Below are 21,477 nucleotides of genomic sequence, written 5' to 3'. Positions count from 1 at the left end.
TATTCAATTTCAGAAGAACTTACCGTTCCTGCTGCTGACTTAGACGAAAGAAATGTATTTGCCTTCAAACGGGAAAGGCCAAAATCACATATCTGAATACAATCAAGATAGAAAGTCAAGCTAGAAAACCTGCTGTAGAAAAGGAAAATGGAAGTTCAGTAATCTTGAAGAAAGTAAGAAGCTCCAAAATCATCCTTTGACAGAACTGCAGATCAAGAACAATAGTCCAACTGCAAGAAATGCTCACGCTATTCCTAATCCCTGATAGCTGTTAAAGCTATCCTTTCTTATTAGTTCTTGTATATTGTCTGTAATCTCTCCTCTTACCTTCACTCATGTCCTTGAGCTTAGTTGTCACGGTGCCTAGCCAGTTAAGTGCTTATACATACAGATTAAATCTATGCACTAACACGCCACTATTTCTAGCAACAGCTTTACAGCAAAAAAAATTATTTAGGGAACAAAAAAAGGAAGGAGGGGGGGGGGGGGAAGGAAGTTAGTAAATGTTGGATTCTACTAGGAGTTCAATTAGAGTTTGTATTCATGTAAATTTCTATTTCTTGTTACCCAAGTAAGGGTATTTATGTAATAGGGTTGTTTCCACTTTTATAAATAGAGGGCTTGAGATCACACTGATCACAATAAGCCATTCCACCAACATAGCATCAGAGCCTAAGTTCGATTAGGGACGAGAGAAAAAGAGAACAAAGCAAACATCTCTCTTTCGCTTCTAATTTTTTCAAACCCATCGTAATTCCCTGAATTTTTTTTCAAAAAAACCCATCGCTTTTTTTCTTTCTTTCTTCACAGGCACTTCCGCCTTCTTTTTCTGTTCTTCAGTTCCGCTGCACCCATCGCAACCCATCGGCTCCTTTTTTTTTCTTCTGGCAGTTCCATCTCCTTTTTTTGTTCTTCAGTTTCGCAGCACCCATCGCAACTATCAGCTCTTTTTTTCTGGCAGTTCAGTTTTTTTTCTCTGTTCTTCAGTTCCACTGCTTGTCGCTGCTTGCTGCATCTACCACCTCGATTCGAGAAGAACAGTAACAGAAAAAAGTAGAAGAGAAGCTGCTGCTCCTGCTTTGAATCCAACCAGAAAAAAAGAGGAAAGTAGAAGAGAAGAAGCTACTCTGCTTTGAATCGAACCAGGTTTTCTCCTACTCCCTTCTCCTCCATGGAACAAACATCGTAGGTTAGAGGGGTTTGGTTTTTGTAAATTTAAATTCTTCAAGGATATTTTGGTAATTCCGCATATTGCCAGGGGCTTATTTGCAAATTTATACATTTTCAGGGGCTTATGTGTAAACACACATAGTTTCAGACGCCTAATTGAAAATTTATAAGTTTTTAGGGATTTATTTACACATTTACACAGTTTCAGGGACTTATGTGTAAATTTGCATAATTCCAAGGACTTGATTGTAAATTTAGATTGTTAGGGACGTATTTGTCATTTTCCAAAAAAAAGAAGAAAGAAAGAAAGACACATGGTGTTTCTTATATGCACATTTTGAATCGTGGTTTGGCTATTACATTCTGCGACGTTTCAGTTGAAGGGTGACGATTGAAGAACTGCAACAATTTTTCAACATGACAACTACCGATGGTATTATTGCTCCCACTGGCTCCGCACATTATTCCACTCTTCATCCTCTTTCAGTAAGATTTGATGGAACAAATTATTTAATTTGGTCTCGATTTGCTTACTTGACTATTGCTGGAAGAGGACTTGTTGGACACATTACAGGCACCACTATCCAACCTACTACCACAGGTGTTTCACAGGATAATTAGATCTCGAATGACTCTCTTATTATATAATTCCTTTTGAACTCCATGAATCCAAAGATTGCCCATGGATACCTATTACTTTATACTGCAGCCCAAATTTGGAAGGCTACTACTGAAACATATGGACAATCGGGGAATGATGCACAGGTTTATGAGCCACGAAAGAAGCTTCATGAGACTACCCAAAAGGAAGACTGTGGCCCAATATTATGTTGAGTTGCGCTCTCTTTGGCAGGAGTTGGATCATTATGGGGATGATCACCCACTAATCCAGATGATGTGACTACTTATAGGAAGCACATTGATAAGATTCAGGTATATGACTTCTTGGCAGGTTTGAATGTGGAGTACGATTAGATCAGAGTGCAAGTATTAAGTTGTTCTCCCTTTCCTACACTAGAACAGTCTTATGCTCTTGTTCAGTGTGAGGAAACTCATCGATTAGCCATGCTTCATACTCCTATTGTGGAGAAATCAGCCTTACAATCTGTTCGCACTAAATCTGATCCGGCTAAGGAGATTGTCAAGTGTGAGCACTGTCACAAACCATATCATACCAAGGCCAATTGTTGGAAACCGCATGGGAAGCCTGCTGATTTTGAGCAAAAAAGAGCACAAAGAAAGAGAAAACCAAAAGCTAATCTTTCTGAAATAGTTTCCACAACACCTTCGACAGACATTGGTTTTTCATAGGAGGAGTTAGCTACTCTGTGACGTATTCTGTAGTCTTCTACTACAAGTACAGCCTCTACCACTGCTTCCCTACTACTCATACCAACTCCTACCTTGCTACTTCAGGTAAAAGTTTTACAGGCTTCAAAGTTTCTTCAGTTTCTACTCCTTGGATCATTGATACAGGAGCCACAGATCATATGACAGGTTTATCCTCCTTTTTCTTACAATATTCTCCAACTTCTGGAAAGGATAAAATTCGAATTGCTGATGGCTCCTATTCTTCCATTGCTGGAAAAGGGACCATTCAGCATTCTCTATCACTTTCTTTGTCTAAAGTTTTACATGTTCCCTCTTTTTTACTGACTTGCTCTTTATCAGTAGTCTTACGCATGACCTGAATAGTAAAGTGACTTTATTCCCATCTTACTGTGTCTTCCAGGATCTGGTCACGGGGAAGGAGATTGGACGTGGTAAACTAGACAATGGACTTTATTTGCTCGAGCCGATAGGAGGATCTGCTTCTGCTCTGATTACATCTTCTAATCCGGTCCATTCGGTAATATCAGACCTTCATCAGTAGCACCGTAGGCTAGGTCACCCCCCTCTAGGAACTCTTAATAAAATATTTCCTAATTTGGTTTCTTCTCGTAACGAGGATGATTTTTTTTGTGAAGCCTGCATTTTTGCGAAGCAGACTCGTTCTACTTATTTACCTTCTCTTCATAATAGAAAATCTATTCCTTTTGAAATCATTCATACCGATGTGTGGGGTCCCTGCCAATGTGTGTCTATTACTGGCCATAGGTACTTTGTTACTTTTATTGATTGTCACTCTCGTTCTACATGGATTTATCTTTTAAAACAAAAAAAATGAGGTTTTTCGATGTTTCGTGATTTTCATAATATGATTAAAACTCAGTTCAATGCCACTGTGAAGATCCTTTTCAGTGACAATGGCACAGAGTATATTGATGGTGGATTTCAAAGATATCTCTCTGACTTTGGCATAATACACCAGACCAGTTGTGTTGATACGGCTGCCTAAAATGGGGTTGCTGAAAGGAAGAATCGGCATCTTTTAGAGATAACCCGTTCAATTATGATTGCTATAAATGTACCTGACCAATACTGGAGTGATGCTGTACTCACTGCTTCTTACCTTATGAATAGGATGCATAGTATGATACATGGTTTTAAATGTCCTAATGAGATTCTCCAGGGAGCCTCTTCTTTTATTATTCCCACAAAGATTTTTGGATGTGTGTGTTATGCGAGATTCACAGTGTTATGCCCGAATCACAGCCCACCAGAGTAAAGTTGGCTCCCCGTGGCCTACGTTGCATATTTTTTGGGTATTCTACTAGTCAGAAAGGGTACAAATGTTATCAACATCCTTCTAAGAAAACCATTGTGTCCATGGATGTAATTTTTAATGAGTCTTGCCCTTACTATACACCTCTTCAGGAGGAGAGTCCTAGAGGAGAGGTGTTCTTTCCAACTCTAGATCTTCCTATCACACACCAACACAACTTAAGATTTCAAGAAGAGTTTCCTGAACAGGGGAGACTTTGGTCAGAATACCTGAGGACTCTAATCCTCCCCCTTCATTTTTTGAATCATATGAAGAACCTAGCCAAGGGGAGACCACTCCTGACAGGCACACTGTTGAGGTCTTTCAAAACAATATTGACCAAAATAAGGAGGTGCAGACTTATCAGAGGAAGAATTACAACCGGCTAAAGCAGGTGGACAAAGGTGACACGTTACCACTTCAGCCTCCGCTCCAGAATCGATTCTCCGTTCCCCGAGGTATCTTCTTCTGATCTGCCTATTGATGTGAGAAAAGGAGTCCGATCTTGCACTCAGCATCCCATAGCTAAATATGTCTCTTATGACTCTTTGTCTGACTCTTACCGTGCTTTTATATCCTCTCGATCATCTATATCTGTTCCTAAAAGTTGGCAGGAAGCCTATGTTGATAAGAGATGGAAGGCAGCTATGGTAGAGGAAATGGGGGCAATGAAGAAAAATGAAACTTGGGAGCTGGTTACACTTCCTCCAGGAAAAAAACCAATGGGTTGCAAATGGGTGTTTATGGTTAAACAAAATATGGATGGATCAATCAACAAGTTGAAAGGTAGACTAGTTGCAAAGGGGTTTACCCAGACCTATGGGATTGATTATCAGGAGACTTTTGCCCATGTTGCGAAACTAAACACTGTCAAAGTTTTGTTGTCCGTAGTTGTGAACAAAGACTAGAACTTGCACCAACTAGATGTAAAGAATGCCCTACAGGGGAGTTAGAGGAAGTAGTCCATATGGAAATCTCACATGGTTTGTCGATGACAATCTGCAGGGAAAGTTTGTCGGTTGAAGAGGTCAATTTATGGGTTAAAACAGCTCCAGATGCTAGTTGGACGCCTCTGAAGGCAATGACTCTATTGGGTACAAGCAAAGCAATGTTGATCATACACTATTTGTCAAGAAGTCGGTACTAACATCACACTCTCATTGTCATGAGACGATATTGTCATCATAGGGAATGATGGTGAAGAAATTCAAACGTTGAAAGACTTTCTTGGCAGAGAGTTTGAGATTAAAGATCTAGGGAAGTTACAGTATTTCTTAAGAATTGAGGTGGCTCGATCAAAGAAGGGTATATTCTATCCCAAAGAAAGTATGTCCTAGATTTATTATCAGAAGTGGGAATGTTGGGGTGTAAAGCAGTTGATACCCCTATTGAAGGTGGAGCTAAACTTAAAGAAAAGAGGGAGAACTAGTGGACAAAGGAAGATACCAAAGGCTGGCAGGGAAGCTTATTTACTTGTCCCACACCAGGCCAGACATCGCTTATGCCGTGGGGATAGTGAGCCAATTCATGCATGATCCATATTTAGCTCATATGAAGGCTGTTACCAGAATACTACAGTATTTGAAGGGAACTCCTGGAAAAGAAATATTTTTGTCACCCACTGATAATCTAAAAGTAGAAGCATACATCTTGCGGCTGGATCTCCAGACAGGAAGTCAATTTCAGGTTACTGTACCTTTGTTGGAGGTAATCTAGTTACTTGGATAAGTAAGAAACAGAATGTGGTAGCATTATCTAGTATCGAAACCGAATATAGAGCTATGGTTCGTGGAGTTTGTTAGCTACTATGGTTGAAAGGCTTGCTACAAGATATTGGAGTCCAAGTTCCAAACCCTATGATGTTATATTGTGACAACAAGGCTGCTATTAGTATTGCTAATAATCCGGTGCAACATGATCAAACTAAGCACATTGAGATTGACAGGTTTTTTGTCAAAGGAAAGTTGGAACAAGGGCTTATCTGCATGTCTTTTGTGAGATCTGGAGACCAAGTAGCAGATGTTTTCACTAAGGGTTTGAAAGAAAGAGATTTCCTTCCTATTGTAGGCAAGTTGGGCATGACTAATATCTATGCCTCAACTTGAGGGGGAGTGTTGGATTCTACTAGGAGTTCAATTAGAGTTTGTATTCATGTAAATATCTATTTCTTTTTACCTAAGTGAGGGTATTTATGTAATAGGGTTGTTTCCACTTTATTATAAATAGAGGGCTTGAGATCACACTGATCACAATAAGCCATTCTACCAACAGTAAACAAGTGAAGTTTTACAATAATTTGAATTCTTTCTTCTTCCTTTTTCATACTCATTTCCACCCAGGTGGGATGTGGTGGAAAAATAAATGATGCATGCTTTTCACCTTTATGCAAATTATACACAAACTAGTATAAATATTACTATTTATAGGGAGAACAAGAGAGGGCGAAGGACCACCCAGGGACCTAAGTTAGAATAAGGCAGGCAACTACCCAGCCCATGGAAACCTGCCCAATAGCCATAGCCATGCTCTTGAGAAACAGTAAACTCCAATAAAATAAAAAAAGAAAAGAAACAGTAAACTCCAATACTCCAATGAAGTTTTCCCACTTCATAGGAACTACAGTCAACCCTTGCTTGTTTCTTAAGAGACAGCAATAGAAACTCAATGATATGTCCACAATCAAGAAAGGATGAGATACATTGGGAAATGGAAGTCTGGACACAAAAAACTATAACATATCTGAATGTGCTTCAGGCAATGCATGATGAAAGGACACCAAAATGTTTACACTTAAGTAATCTGGTAATCCAAAACTTTTAGAATATCATTAGCTCTATCAATCTGTGCAAGCTGCAACCAAATTTGGATTGAATGCAACATGGACAAATAGCTAATAGAAGGTAATTTAAAGAAAAAGGTCCACATTATTTGAATGAAAAAGATTTAATCACCAAATAAATAATAACGTATCATTAACAAAAAGATTGGTTGGATAAAGGAGAGTACACATAACGTGCAAGTAAATGGAAGATGGCTCATTTTGCATAACATAGGATTTCATCTGTGCATACAGTTCTAAGGACCTATACTATATATATCATAATAAGTACAAGTAACAGAAAATTTCTTCTAATGGATCCAATGAGGAAAAAACCCATCAAATAGAACAAACGCCTTCAACCTCATCTGATATAGGGATCAATTGTGAATAGCTTTGCGGAAAAGCAGAATAGCACTTAAATACCTTAACAGTATATTTTCTGTCCACTAAAAGATTCGGGGACTTCAAATCTCTATGGACAATGGGTGGATTATGGCGGTGAAGATAATTCATTCCTTTTGCCTGTTCCACACAATAAAAAAGCAAATGAAAGTAACACATCGGAACTTTGGATAAGAATCAAAATGTAATAATAATAAAAATATTCAAGAAATGATTATTGATAAAGATAAATTTAAATAACAATATAGAAGATGAAATCTGATAAAGGCATACCACATCAAATGCCATGTTTAACCGGCGCTTTTCATCCAAGACATCTCTTGCGCCTGGTTTATGCAACAACCTGTACAAACTGCCCCTGCAATTCAAGGCCCATGGTCATAATTATTTCATAAAACTGGAACTGCAACTGATTGCTTAAAATGTGGTTAAAGCAATGTCTCATCCATGTACTAACATAAATTGATAGCTCAAAATGTAATTCACCAATTACCAAAAAAAAAAAAAAAAAAAAATGTAATTCACCCCCTCCCCCGGGGTAAGAGGTGGAGGGGGAAAGCAAAAGATCTAAGAAGAAACTCTCACAGAGAAACCTTGATAAATATTCTGTGACTATGGACAGGTTTGGAGGCTGAGTAACAGCACCCATTAAAAGAACGATGTTTGGATGTCGGAGGCGTTTCATTAGTAAAACCTAGTAAGGAAAAAGAAAGGAGTTAAAACTTTTTTTTACAATCCTGGTATGAGAAGATAATATAAAATGAGACCAATGATTCATCAAACTAAACAAAGTTGAAACACCAAAATCATTCCCCTTTAGCATAAGGGTTATGTCTGCATACCTCCCTCAAGAAATCTGTGAAGCGTTCTGCAAGAAATTCTTGTTCCATAAGAATCTTCACGGCAACATCCTGACATCATAAATTATTGCTTAAGTAGAGATGAAACCAGAGCGGACTACTCAGGTTACCACCAAGAGTAAACATTTGCCATAAAAGATGAAAATGGTTTGAGATGCAAGAAATGGTCCATTAGAGAGAGGACCAAATACCTGTACAGTACAACCTTCGAAACAAACTAACCAAGAACTAAAAGTGTCATAACCACATTGTCAGTCTGCTTGGGACAATTGGAAAATGTCCTAACTTTTAGTATTCTTAGACAAGAAGGGTAGAAAGGGAAATTCCAGTTCATCGAGAATTAGTGCCAATTAACACCGGATGCTAATTCTCAATAAGACTGGAGGCAGATTGTTGAGTTTGATTAGGACTTAAAAGAGTCCTTTTCCTAATTTTATTTTTTCTCTAATATAAAAAAGCTATTGGAACAGGAGGCTTCACAAGTTCTGTATATGAAGCTCCATGGAAGATTAAGCTCTCTTCTCTCTTTTCTTCTCTTTGCTTTGTTCTAATTATAATTGACATGGTATCAAAGCTATATCACCAAAAAGTGGTGTGAAAACTTCCACCGTGCTTCTCCTCCCTTAGATTTTTCTTCTTTTACTTAAGAAGTCACTGCCAAAGCTTTTTTGAAGTTTCTATGTCCTCTCGGCTAGGGGGCAGCACCTTTGCTGCATATTTTGGTGCAACTATAAGCCTGGTTCGTGGAATGAAGAAGAACTAGGTCTTCTTTGTGCGTTATTCGAAGACAGCTCTATATCCTATTTCAGGTATTCCTTTACAGATTTCTTGTTTCAATCCTACTGTGAATCAGTTGTTTGGACTTTCTTTTTCAGAATTTCTGGGTTCCTCTATTCTTGGTAAAGGATTTTTAGGATATACAGCTGCAGGACAATGATATTGATTGGCGGAAGGATATTCTGGTTCCTTATTTGAGTTCAGTTGCACTCTGTTTGAGAAGAAAATTCTGCTGGTTTAAGGTCTCTTATGACCACTTTGACTGGGTTGCAGATCTGTTTGAAGGTATTTTTTGGATTACTTCTGTAGCTCTTTGAGGGTGCCTCCAAAGTTAGGGAAATAGAAAATATTACCCCAGGACAGATTAAGAAAAAACTGATACCTCTCAACAATCAAGCTCACATAGGGCCAAATTCCAGTCAAGTTTCCTACCCTGATAGCCTAACTGTGGCTTGAATATGGCAGAACCTCTCAACTCTAAGGGTTTAAGCCAGGATGGTGCAGGGTCCCGGTTTAGGCTCAGCAGGGAAGTCTATGAGGAGTTTGGGTACAAGATATAGGGTCAAAGTGAAACAGGAACAGAATGAAGGAGACATAGGAAAGGAACATCAACAGAAAATAGATGTCAAAACAGAGTTCTTGTAGACAACAGTGATGCAGATTCATGACCCAAATTTCTTAGGAAATGGCTTATAATTGGGTTCTATACATGTTATACCTTTGATCCCATGAATTTACATTGTACTGTGCAACTTTTATGGGCATAAAATATTGGTAATTAGGTTAAGTACAAATTCATCTTTATAATTTAATATTTATGCTTTAAGATTGAACCAGTTAAACACATGGTCCAATTCAAGCCAACATGTTACAAGCACATGGCTAATTACTGGAATGTAATTAGGACTTTATTTTGAGACTACTTAAGTTTCCTCATTAGTTTTAAGTTACGTAATAGGTTAAGGGATTCAGGACTTTCCCTTCTAGGGTAAGAGTCTATTTTTGAGCTTTCTGTAATAGGGCCTCTAATTGAAGACAACTATTAGATCATTAAAATTGCTGCTTGCAAGCTTGGCTGCTGGCTTCCTTCACTGTGAGCAATTTCTGTCTGGTGTTTAAAGCCTGGAATGATTAGCTCCTAGGTGTTTCAAGTTCAGGTTGTTGTCTGTGGATGGCAGTTTAAGTTCAAATTGCTATTCGTGCTTGGGGTTTAAAGACCAAGTACTGATTCCTTGGTGTTTAAATTCCAAGAGATTGTTAAAGCCCAAACTCTTCTGTGGCTGTGGAATCAGCTTGTGTTTAAAGTTATTGCTCATTCAAAGTCACTGCCACTAAATTACAACAATGAGCTAAATTTGAAGTCTGCACTTTTTCTCTCCTAATCTTCTAGAAGAACACAGCTTCCTTTTTGGGAAGATATTTGTCCAGGCTGACCATCGGATTTCCAAGCCCTTTGGACCATATCATTTTCATACCCTCCTAACAAAATCATTTGACTGGTTGCAGTTTAACCAGCCAAAACCGTAAAATTCTGCCTTACAGATTTTCATCAAGAAGGCCTATAATTCGGATCTCACAATCCAACCAACAGTTTCAACCTATTTAAATCAAAATACCCTTTCTCCTTCCCCCACATTCGGCGTCACACCCCATCTTCAACGGGCCGGGCTCCACTCATGATCCGATGTTGACCACACCAACATCCCTTCTTGAATCAATGAGGTGGTACAATAACCATACATCTACTCATAGTATGAATCATAGGCAATGACATGAAGAATAAAATGAGATATTTAACGGAGTCCAGAGTTAATTACAAATCCATGATAAGTATTTCACTATAAGAAATTACCAAAGTTATTGACAGTTCATTCACAGTTTCCCATTACCATTTAACCACATATCCCAATTCTAAAATAAATAAGACTTCTGTCTCATCCCACTAGCATATATACCATTCGACGTATCCAATTATATACCATACAAGCATGAATAGCACACAGACAAGGCATCATGTCCGGTATCTGACAGCTCAGTGGTCTCTGCACCACTAGCCGCATGTGGGTAGGCACATCTTGCTCCATAGGAACCTCTATACCAGTGCCAACATCTAAAAGGAGAATCTCCACAGGGTGTGTTCCACCGCAGTCTTGAGGGAAAACACACAACAAATAATGAGTGCTTACTTACAATCCTACATGCCATACAAGTTGCAACAATGTAAGTATGCAAGTCTTCTAACTATAATTCCACACAATTAAAGCTGGAGCCAACCCCACAGGACTAGCCCAGATAACCCTATCAGATTGCCGGATGCCCTTCGCAGATGCCCTTGCTTTGGTAGCATACAACACCAAAGTTCAATGAATGGTGTATACTTGGAGTTGGGACTATAGAATTAGCCCATGATCGATTATCCATATAACCCATTAGAAACTTAAAATTGAGTTGACTTGCAACTTTCACCTCCATCTTACCCCCAACATGCTTTTCGCCCCAAAACATAATTCTCTAGCTAATTCATCCACAACAGTATTACAACATATAGCTCTTCATCTGAATGAGATATTCCTAGGATGAGGGATGCAGAATGCCTGATCAAATGTGTATTCTGTGTGTGTATGTGCAAGAGAGAGAGAGAGAGAGAGAGAGAACTTAAGCTGACTTTATAGAACTGAACATAACGAGAACCTTCTGGGCTATATGAGACTATTCGGAGACTGAACTCCTTTTCAGTTTTTATTAGATGTATAATTTCCAACTTTTCAATTTATAATATTTTCCTCATTTGCATATTTAGAATGTTAACTAGATTCCTCAATTCTACCAAAGAACCCAGTAAAAAGAGGTTAATTGTAAAACATTAAATACATATCATTTGCAACCTCAGTCAATCATTCTACTTTATTAATATTTGGAACTGTGCAAAATAAATATCGCAATTGGCCATCAGGTTCATTAAGCATTGATGTATGAATTAAACATAAAGTACCATGCATTGAAATTGAAAATCATAGTCACGAGGAATATTTCATCCATGGTAATTGATGGTAAACAAAATCCTGATTTCTGTCCTAGTAGCCTGTATGAAAGCAGAACTAGAAGATTGGACCTCAACAAGGATGAAATTATGCATCAGGTGGTTCGGCTACTAAGATATGACCTTCAATCTGTCCTACAAATGACAACAGATCTGATCCAAGATTTGTCTGCACTGGTGACTCCCTTAGATACACGAGGTACAACTGCCATTGTAATGCTCTGGGGAAGAGCTTGCTTGCACGTTTCATTCCAGAGAATCTCTCTGATTTCTTATTGTATTAGTAGTTGATTGCACAATAGCTATGAAACAAAATGCCAGCTAAAATCCCAATCATGGTAGAAGATCTCGCTCTCGAGAGAGATCTCGCCACCTTGAAAAAGAGAGATCTCGACCATCTCGGTGAGATCTCGGTCGAGATATACAACTTTTTGGCGTCAACTTGGTGGCCCATCTCGGTGAGTTTTAGGGTTCCAATTGGGTTGAAACTTGGTATTTAGCTTATTTAAGGCCTTTTGAACACGTTGGTGGCCTTGGATTTGTTAGAAACAACCCTATGTATGATTTCTAAGTCTACCCATAGTGTGAAACCGAAATGTAGTAGGATTAGGGAATGCAATGTTATACAACATGTAATATAGAACCTTTAAGGCATATAAATAAAAAGCAAGTATATCAAATGCATCAAATAACTTAAATGTTATAAAATTCCATCCATATGAGTATCACAATCTCAATTTTCAAGAAAAAAATAATTATACAACATTAGAAGTTCTATATAAGTCATTAAATCATAAATTCATAAGTCAAGTAGAGAATGATTGATCTTCCTTGTTGTAGATGTGTTAAGAGTAGTTGCAAGTGAAAATTCAACCAAAATACACAAAAAAATGTAAAAATTGAGAGTTCCAGCGAGATCCAGGGCGAGATATGGCGAGATCTCGAGCGAGATATCCCAACTCGCTGCTCTCGCTGTCCATCTCGTCTCGCCAAGCCAAAAAAACGAGATATCTCGCGAGATCTCGGCGAGATCTCGCGAGATCTCCCACCATGATCCCAATCATTATAACCTCACAATGAAAAAGAAACTAATGAGAACAAACCTAATCACTGGAGACAAATGTAAACAATGTATCAAGCGGTTGATAAGTTCCAAAATTAACAGTAAAAAGCCAAGGATTAAAATCAGCATACCGAACCATTCCAATCAGCACGATGGACAGTTCCAAAAGAACCTGAAATTTATTGAGTCAGTCCCCTAAAATCAAAGCTTCCCACAATATTATTCAAATACACAGGCATACATGCACGGTAATGGGAAGTAACCTCATCTTGGAGTAACAAAAATCTGTAATGTTCTCAGAAATACCTGCTCCAATTCTCTCCTTCAAAACAAGATCACTCCAAGGAATGTCCAAACCTTCCACATCAAGAGAAAGTTCACGACTTTGTTTACCATGAACCAGTTGACTTTCCCCACTGAATCTTGGAGTGTTAGTGGTATTAGCCCATTGGCCATCTCTATGCCCATTAGGGGCAATTTGGACAGGATCTCCAACAAAGTGTTCTGAAATTATGACATCCTGAGAGGGTTTGCATGAATTTTGGGATGGGCCCTGCAAAGTAGTTGTTTGGAGAAAAGGTGACAAAAAACTCTCATCATTGTTATTTGTGCAAGTCAAAATGTCGCCATCTGTGTTTTGCCTGTCAAAATATTTTTGAACTGCTGATTCAACAACATCTTCATGATTGATAGCAGAATCTGTCGTGAAGGAAAGAAATAACATCACTTAAAATCGCTATATGAGTACAGCACTAATTTGTCAGGGGAGTAGTTTAACACTTCCATTAAGTGTCAATCACCATATTAATAGAAATTAAGAGAAGGCTGATCATCAAAAACTTTGCAGCATTCAGCAACATTCTTCACAAGCCAAATAGAAAACAAAAAAAAGAAAAAAGAAAATGCTGGTGATGTACAACAAAACAAAGACCATCTTTTTTCATTGTAGCTCCACAAGACACAGAATAATTTTCTTGACTTGAACATGGATGTCACAAGTTAAGCTAGTGGACTTGACCAATAAGCATTCGGAGGCCTATAGATAGATACACAAAAATGTTCTATTGTGACAGGAATAAGGAACAGCAAGCAAAGATTGATCATTCTTTCAACACAAAAACAAGTAATGGCATGTAAAGAGCTTCATCCAGAACCCAAGTGATTTTCATTTAACCTATGATTTATGGTAAGGAAACAGCCAGTGCCTCAAAGGGACAGGCCTGCAATATGGAAAGAACACTCTGGCCATTTACCTAAGCTTTACTGCTTACTTAAAACAATTAATCACTGTGAAGGCTTTCAACTCATACATTCACAGGATTGAAGAGTGATCAGGAATAAGGGGAAAAACAAGTTTTGATTAGGAATGAAAACACAAAAATAAATATGAGACAGCCTTGACCTTAGATAGAATAGTATTTAATGATTTTCACATCTATAACTGCAAGAAATTTGTTCTTACCAAAAAGAAAACGTAACAAATTTGTAGCATTCAATAGAGAACTATAGATACGTCCAGGCTGAAAAACACAAACTAAGAACTTGAATGGTTCAAGAAATTAATGCAAGTCTCAAAGTGACCAAAATAACAGCACAATAGGAACAGGAAGGGGGAAAAAATAAGTACCTGCAGAGGCATTGTCAAATACAATATTAAGTGATTGGCAGTCTGAGAAGAACTGTCTTGCCAGTGTCCTGAAATCCTTACTAGTTCCAACTGGTTTGAAGTTAGGAAAACATAGTGGCGATGGAATAGTGATGGTAGATGGACCATTGAGCAAGGAATCAGGCGCAGACAACCATCCCGGGTTATCAATCAAATCAACCAAATATTCCCTGTAAATAAACAAATTACTTGGTGGTACATGGAGGTATCCTGCATTTTTTTTTTTTTTAACGAATATGAAAGGAGCCAAAGAATAAAAGTGCTTTACTGTATCCGTCTCAAAAAATACAAGCCCCTTAGGTGACTTAAGTGGTTCCTACTAGGGCACCACTACACAGCTAGCACCCTTTCTGGTGTCTGTCTGCAACCTGGTTGGCTCACTATTATCTGTCTACCATATTCTGGTTTTCTTTAAGGTCAGATTCATCATTCTCCTCACTGATTCTTACTGTTCAAATCAGTATCAATTCTTGGGGTTTGTTTATCTAACCCAATATTTCTGTCGAGAAACACGATTTTGGTGGAATGGTTTATTGATTAGTGTGATCTCGAGCCCTCTATTTACAATAAAGTGGAAAGAACACTATTACATAAATACCCTTACTTGGGCAACAAGAAATATAAACTTATATGAACAAAAACTCTAATAGAGTTGAACTCCTAGTAGAACTCAACCAACACTCCCCCTCAAGTTGAGGCATAGATATTAGTTATGCCCAACTTGCCTACAATAGGAAGGAAATCTCCTTCTTTCAAACCCTTAGTGAAAATATTTGCCACTTGGTCTCCAAATCTCACAAAAGGCATGCAGATAAGCCTTTATTCCAGCTTTCCTTTGACAAAAAACCTGTCAATTTCAATGTGCTTAGTTCGATCATGTTGCACAGGATTATTAGCAATACTAATAGCAGTTTTGTTGTCACAATATAACATCATAGGGTTTGGAACTTGGACTCCAATATCTTGTAGCAAGCCTTTCAACCATAGTAGCTAACAAACTCCACGAACCATAGCTCTATATTCGGTTTCGGTACTAGATAATGCTACCACATTCTGTTTCTTACTTATCCAAGTAACTAGATTACCTCCAACAAAGGTACAGTAACCTGAAATTGACTTCCTGTCTAGAGATCCAGCCCAGTCTGCATCAGTGTATGCTTCTACTTTTAGATTATCAGTGGGTGACAAAAGTATTTCTTTTCCAGAAGTTCCCTTCAAATACTGTAGTATTCTAGTAACAGCCTTCATATGAGCTAAATATGGATCATGCATGAATTGGCTCACTATTCCCACGGCATAAGCGATGTCTGACCTAGTTTGGGACAAGTAAATAAGCTTCCCTACTAGCCTTGGGTATCTTCCTTTTTCCACTGGTTCTCCCTCTTTTTCTTTAAGTTTAGCTCTAGCTTCAATAGGGGTATCAACTACTTTACACCCCAACATTCCCACTTCTAATAATAAATCTAGGACATACTTTCTTTGGGATAGGAATATACCCTTCTTTGATCGAGCCACCTCATCCCTAAGAAGTACTGTAACTTTCCTAGATCTTTAATCACAAAGTCTCTACCAAAAAAGTCCTTCAACTTTTGAATTTCTTCACCATCATTCCCTGTGATGACAATGTCATCCACATAAACAATGAGAAGTGTCCATGTTAGTACCTAACTTCTCCCCACATAAGAAAGCATTCTTTACGTTTAGTTGTTGCAAGTTTCAGTCTTTGTTCACAGCTATCGCAACAGAACTTTGACAATGTTCAATTTCGCAATAGGGACAAAAGTCTCCAAACAATCAATCCCATAAGTAGTAAACCCCTTTGCAACTAGTCTAGCCTTCAACTTGTTGACTGTTCTATCCATATTTTGTTTAACCACAAACACCCACTTGCAGCCCACTGGTTTTTTCCCTGGAGGAAGTGTAACTAGCTCCCAAGTATCAATTTTCTCCATTGCCTGCATTTCCTCTACTATAGTTGCCTTTCATCTTTTATTAGCATAGGCTTTCTACCAACTTTTAGGAACAAATATAGATGATAGAGAAGATATAAAAGCACGGTAAGAGTCAGACAAAGAGTCATAAGAGACATATTTAGCTATAGGATGCTGAGTACATGATCTGACTCCTTTTTTAACAACAATAGGAAGATCAGAAGAAGATACCTTAAGGGGAACAATAGAATCTGATTCTAGAGCAGGAGATTGAAGTGGTAACGTGTCACCTTTCTCCACCTGCTTTATCCGGTTGTAATTCTTCATCTGATAAGTCTGCACCTCCTTATTCTAGTCAATCTTGTTTTGATAGACATCAATAGTGTGCCTCACAGAGTGGTCTTCCCCTTGACCAAGTTCTTCACATGGTTCATAAAACGGAAGGGGAGAATTAGAGTCCTCTGGTATATTGACTGAAGTCTCCCCTGGTCAGGAAACACTTTTTGAACTCCTAAGTTGTGTTGTGGTGGTGTGATAGAAAAATCTAGGGTTGGAAAGAGCGCCTCTCCTCTAGGACTCTCCCCTAAAGAGGTGTATAGAAAAGGCAAGACTTATTAAAAATGACATACATGGAGACAATGGTTTTCCTGGAAGCAAGATGATAACATTTGTACCATTTCTGAGTAGCAGAATACCCTAGAAAAATGCAACGTAGGCCACGGGGAGCTAGCTTACTTTGATGGGCGGTGATTCTGGCATAATAGACACATCTAAAAACCTTTGGGGGAATAATAAAAGAAGAGGTTCCTTAGAGAAGCTTATTAGGACATTTAAAACCAAGTATCCTACTGGGCATCCTATTTATAAGGTAAGAAGCAGTGAGTACAACATCACTCCAGTATTGGTCAGGTACATTTATAGCAATAAGGGTAGCATCACTCCAGTATTGGTCAGGGACATTCATAGCAATCATAAGTGAAGGGGCTATCTCTAAAAGATGCCGATTCTTCCTTTCGGCAACCCCTTTTTGGGCAGCTGTATCAACACAACTAGTCTGGTGTATTATGCTAGAATCAGAGAAATATCTCTGAAATTCACCATCAATATACTCTGTGCCATTTTCATTGCGAAGGATCTTCACAGTGGCATTGAACTGAGTCTCAATCATATTACGAAAATCACAAAAGCATAAAAAAAAAGTCATTTTTTTGTTTTAAAAGATAAATCCATGTAGAACGAGAGTGACAATTAATAAAAATAACAAAGTACATATGGCCAGTAATAGACACACGTCGGCAAGAGCCCCACACATCAATATGAATTAGTTTAAAAGGAATAGATTTCCTATTATGAAGAGAAGGTAAATAAGTAGAAAGTGTCTGCTAGCAAAAATACAGGTTTCACAAAAAAATTCATCCTTGTTACAAGAAGAAACTAAATCGGGAAATGCTTTTTTAAGAGTTCCTAGAGGAGGGTGACCTAGCCTACAGTGCCACTGCTGAAGGTCTGATATTACCGAATGGACATGATTAGGAGATGCAGTCAAAGCAGAATTAGATCCTCCAATTGGCTCCAACAGATAGAGTCCATTGTCTAGTGTACCACGTCCAATCTCCTTCCCTGTTACCAGATCCTGGAAGATACAGTAAGATGGGAAAAAAGTCACTTTACAATTTAAGTCGTGTAAGACTACTGATAGAGAGCAAGTTAGTAGAGAAAAAGGGAACGTGTAAAACTTTAGACAAAGAAAGTGATGGAGAATGTTAAATCGTCCCTCTTCCAGTAATAGAAAAATAGGAGCCATCAACAATTCGAACTTTATCTTTTCTGGAAGTTAGAGCATAATGTAAGAAAAAAGAAGATGAACCTGTCATATGATCTGTGGCTCCTGTATCAATGATCCAGGGAGAAGAAACTGAAGAAACATGATAACCTATAAAAGTTTTACCTAAAGTAACAAGGTAGGAGTTGGTATAGGTAGTGAAAGAAGCAGTATTCGAGGCTGTTCAGGCAGCAGAAGATTGCAGAATACGTCGTAGAGTAGCTAACTCCTCCTGTGAAAAACCAATGTCTGCAGAGACTGTTGTGGAAACTGTCTCAGAAAGATTAGCTTTTGGTTTTTCCCTTCATTGTGCTCTTTTTTGCTCAAAATCAGCAGGCTTCCCATAGAGTTTCCAACAATTGGCCTTGGTATGATATGGTTTGTGACAATGCTCGCACTTGACAATCTCCTTAGCCAAATCAGATTTAGTGCTAACAAACTATAAAGTTGATTTCTCTACAATGGGAGTATGAAGCATGGTTAATCGACGGCTTTCCTCACACTGAACAAGAGCATATGATTGTTCTAGTGTAGGAAAGGGAGAACGACTTTATACTTGCACTCTGATCTAATTATACTCCACATTCAAACCTGCCAAGAAATCATATACCAGAATCTTATCAACGTGCTTCCTATAAGTAGTCACATCATTTGGATTAGTGGGGTGATAATCCCTATAATGATCCAACTCCTGCCAAAGAGATCGCAAATCAGCATAATATTGGGCCACAGTCAGTTCCTTTTGGGTAGTCTTATGAAGCTTCTTTCACAGCTTATAAACATGTGCATCATTCCCCAACTGTCCATATTTTTCGGTAGTAGCCTTTCAGATTTGGGTTGCAGTATTAAGTAATAGGTATCCACAGGAAATATTTGGATTCATGGAATTCATGGAATTCAAAAGGAATAACATAATAAGAGAGTCATTCGAGATCCATTTATCTAGTGAAATACCTATGGTAGTAGATTTGATAGTGGTGCCCGTAATGTGTCCAACAAGTCTCCGGCAATAGTCAGGTAAGCAGATCAAGACCTGATCCATCAAATCTTATCGAAAGAGGATGAAGACTGAGGTAATGTTCGGAGCCAGTGGGAGCAGCAGTATCATCGGTAGTTGCCATGTTGAAAATTTTTCTGCAGTTCTTTAGTCTTCACCCTTTCAAAAATAATTGAAACATCACAGAATGCAATAGCCAAACCACAATTTCAAAAGGTGCATATAAGGTACCCCATTTTTTTCCTTCCAAAATATGCAAATTTACAAAAAGGCCCCCTAAAAATATGGATAATTACATAAACCCCCCCCTAAAACATAGATAATTACAAATAGACCCCTGAAAATATGCAAAATTACAGAAAGGCCCTTAAATATGACTAATTACAGATATGCCCCTGTAAAGATGAAGATCAAAAACCATCCACAACTATCATATCCACACTCCCGCAAATCAGTCCAACAATTCCTTCCCATCTCATTCCTTCTCAGTTCCTTAGCCGAAGCCCTCCATAAACAGTTTTCACTGCTTGCAATCTTCATCATCCCACATACCTCTTACCCACAAACCTCTTACCCATTTCAGGAAACTGTACCTTCTGCTGTAACTTTACAGCAACATCCCAGCCATTTCAACAGTACTGCAACCCCACCCTTCCCACTCTTTAACCTGTAAGTAGTGGTGAAAATGAACCGACAGAGTGGGCGTGTGTCCCCCAATCGCCCCTCATTTCGGGCTTCGCCATCTCATGGAACCCACACTGGAGGGAGCCATCGGTACTCTAGAAATCCTGATGCAAAAAGAGGCAGTGAGGCAGACTCCTGGAAGGCAGTGGAACCTTCAGGAGCTCCTGCTCGTCACTCACTGTTTCAACACCATGAAGACCTAAATCCCACCTTTATTGTGTATGGCTATGCACTGGGATTTCCAAGAGAAGTAATCTCTGTTACAAGAAAGAAGCTCATGGACCTCTAGTCTCCGTTGGGAGCCAGCTCCATTGTGAGCACTGGAAGAGAGAATTTCAAGGCCACTTTTATCTCAAAAGAACACAGAAACCATGTTGTTTCTATGTCAACTTGGTGGGTGGGCAAATACATTCTGCATTTGGCATTAGAACCAATCCCAGAATGCCGGAAAAATGTGGAGCTACCACCAATTGTAATTTGGATACAAATGAGAGAGATCCGATCTGACTGTTTTACTTATGAAGGAATTTTACCTGCAGCGTCAAAGTTAGGGAGAGTGCTGGAAGTTCAGCTGAACTCCAGAGAAATTAATCTCCCTAACAACTCAGCCAGAGTTAAGTTAGTGTTTGATATCAACAAAGGTGTCCAGACAAGGACTACTATTAGGACATTCAACAATGAATGGGTACCTATAGAAGTGAAATATGAAGTGAAAATTCTATGCCTTAGATGTGGAAAAATATCACATCAAACGGGGTAATGTAAGAGGTATGAAACTGAGGAGGTGATCCCTTACACTGCTGTCCAACTAAAGCAGCTTGAAGAAGCAACAACAGAGCCAAGGTCAGGTGGGCTGTCGAAGATCCTATCAACTGATAGTATTCGTGATATGCTGTCTCCTTTGATGATGAATCAGGAAAAAATTAGCTTGGATGATGAAGAAGACTCAAGAATTCAAGTTGTACCTGACGGTGTCAATACGAATGATATACTTAGTCAATCTCCGGGTGAAGCAACTTCAAAAAGTGATTCAAAAACAGGTCCAACAGCTGGGAATGATACAACTCTGCTTGCTCAAGAAATCACAGAGGAAGGTAGCAGTCATAGAGGAACAGCTATGAAAGCCCAGGAAGGTATGTACATCACAAAGATAACAGGACAACGCCACAGGAACATGAAAAATAACACCATAGAAAAAGGGAAACAAGTGCTATGTGAAGAGATTGAAGAAGATAAAGAAGAAAAGGAAGGGCATAACAATGAACTGCAGCTCATCTTGGAAAAACAAGAAAAGATTGAAGCAATGATCAGTACCCATGTTTCGGCTCAGCAGAAGATGAATAATGATGGTAAAAGAGAGTGAATTCCAGGTATGCAACAATCTACTGATGAAGCTGATGGAACGGGTTGACAGACTAGAAAAGAAAGATCCAATATCAGCTCACATTACTGAAATCAGTATAAAAAGTGGAAATGAAGACATTGGATTTCTGAACACCCGTGAAGAACCAAAAGTTCAGGAAGGTGGCTTCGCTCAAGAAATGGGGGGAACTGAAGGGAACGGCAGTGGTATGGATACTTCTTTGACAACTATTGGTTG

General features: G+C 38.7%; 1 protein-coding gene across 1 annotated transcript in view; it reads right to left on the bottom strand.

Annotated features, from left to right (window-relative positions):
• Window positions 1-21,477, bottom strand: part of LOC149008202 (serine/threonine-protein kinase CTR1-like) — a 38,403-nt gene that overhangs the window by 8,963 nt on the left and 7,963 nt on the right. Inside the window, exons 5-12 of the mRNA XM_089166083.1 lie at window positions 14,405-14,613; window positions 13,084-13,476; window positions 12,909-12,949; window positions 7,880-7,948; window positions 7,631-7,731; window positions 7,311-7,395; window positions 7,059-7,157; window positions 24-92 (exon numbers count right to left, since the gene is read on the bottom strand). Of these exons, the coding sequence (XP_089022209.1) occupies window positions 24-92; window positions 7,059-7,157; window positions 7,311-7,395; window positions 7,631-7,731; window positions 7,880-7,948; window positions 12,909-12,949; window positions 13,084-13,476; window positions 14,405-14,613 (1,066 nt within the window). The remainder of the gene's footprint in view (window positions 1-23; window positions 93-7,058; window positions 7,158-7,310; window positions 7,396-7,630; window positions 7,732-7,879; window positions 7,949-12,908; window positions 12,950-13,083; window positions 13,477-14,404; window positions 14,614-21,477) is intronic.

This window comes from Hakea prostrata, chromosome 8 (genome assembly GCF_041222555.1).
Source record: "Hakea prostrata isolate BN-2017 chromosome 8, UWA_Hpros_2, whole genome shotgun sequence".
Lineage (NCBI taxonomy): Eukaryota > Viridiplantae > Streptophyta > Magnoliopsida > Proteales > Proteaceae > Hakea > Hakea prostrata.
The sequence above is the reverse complement of the archived record's forward strand: the minus strand, read 5'-3'. Positions and strand labels throughout refer to the sequence as shown.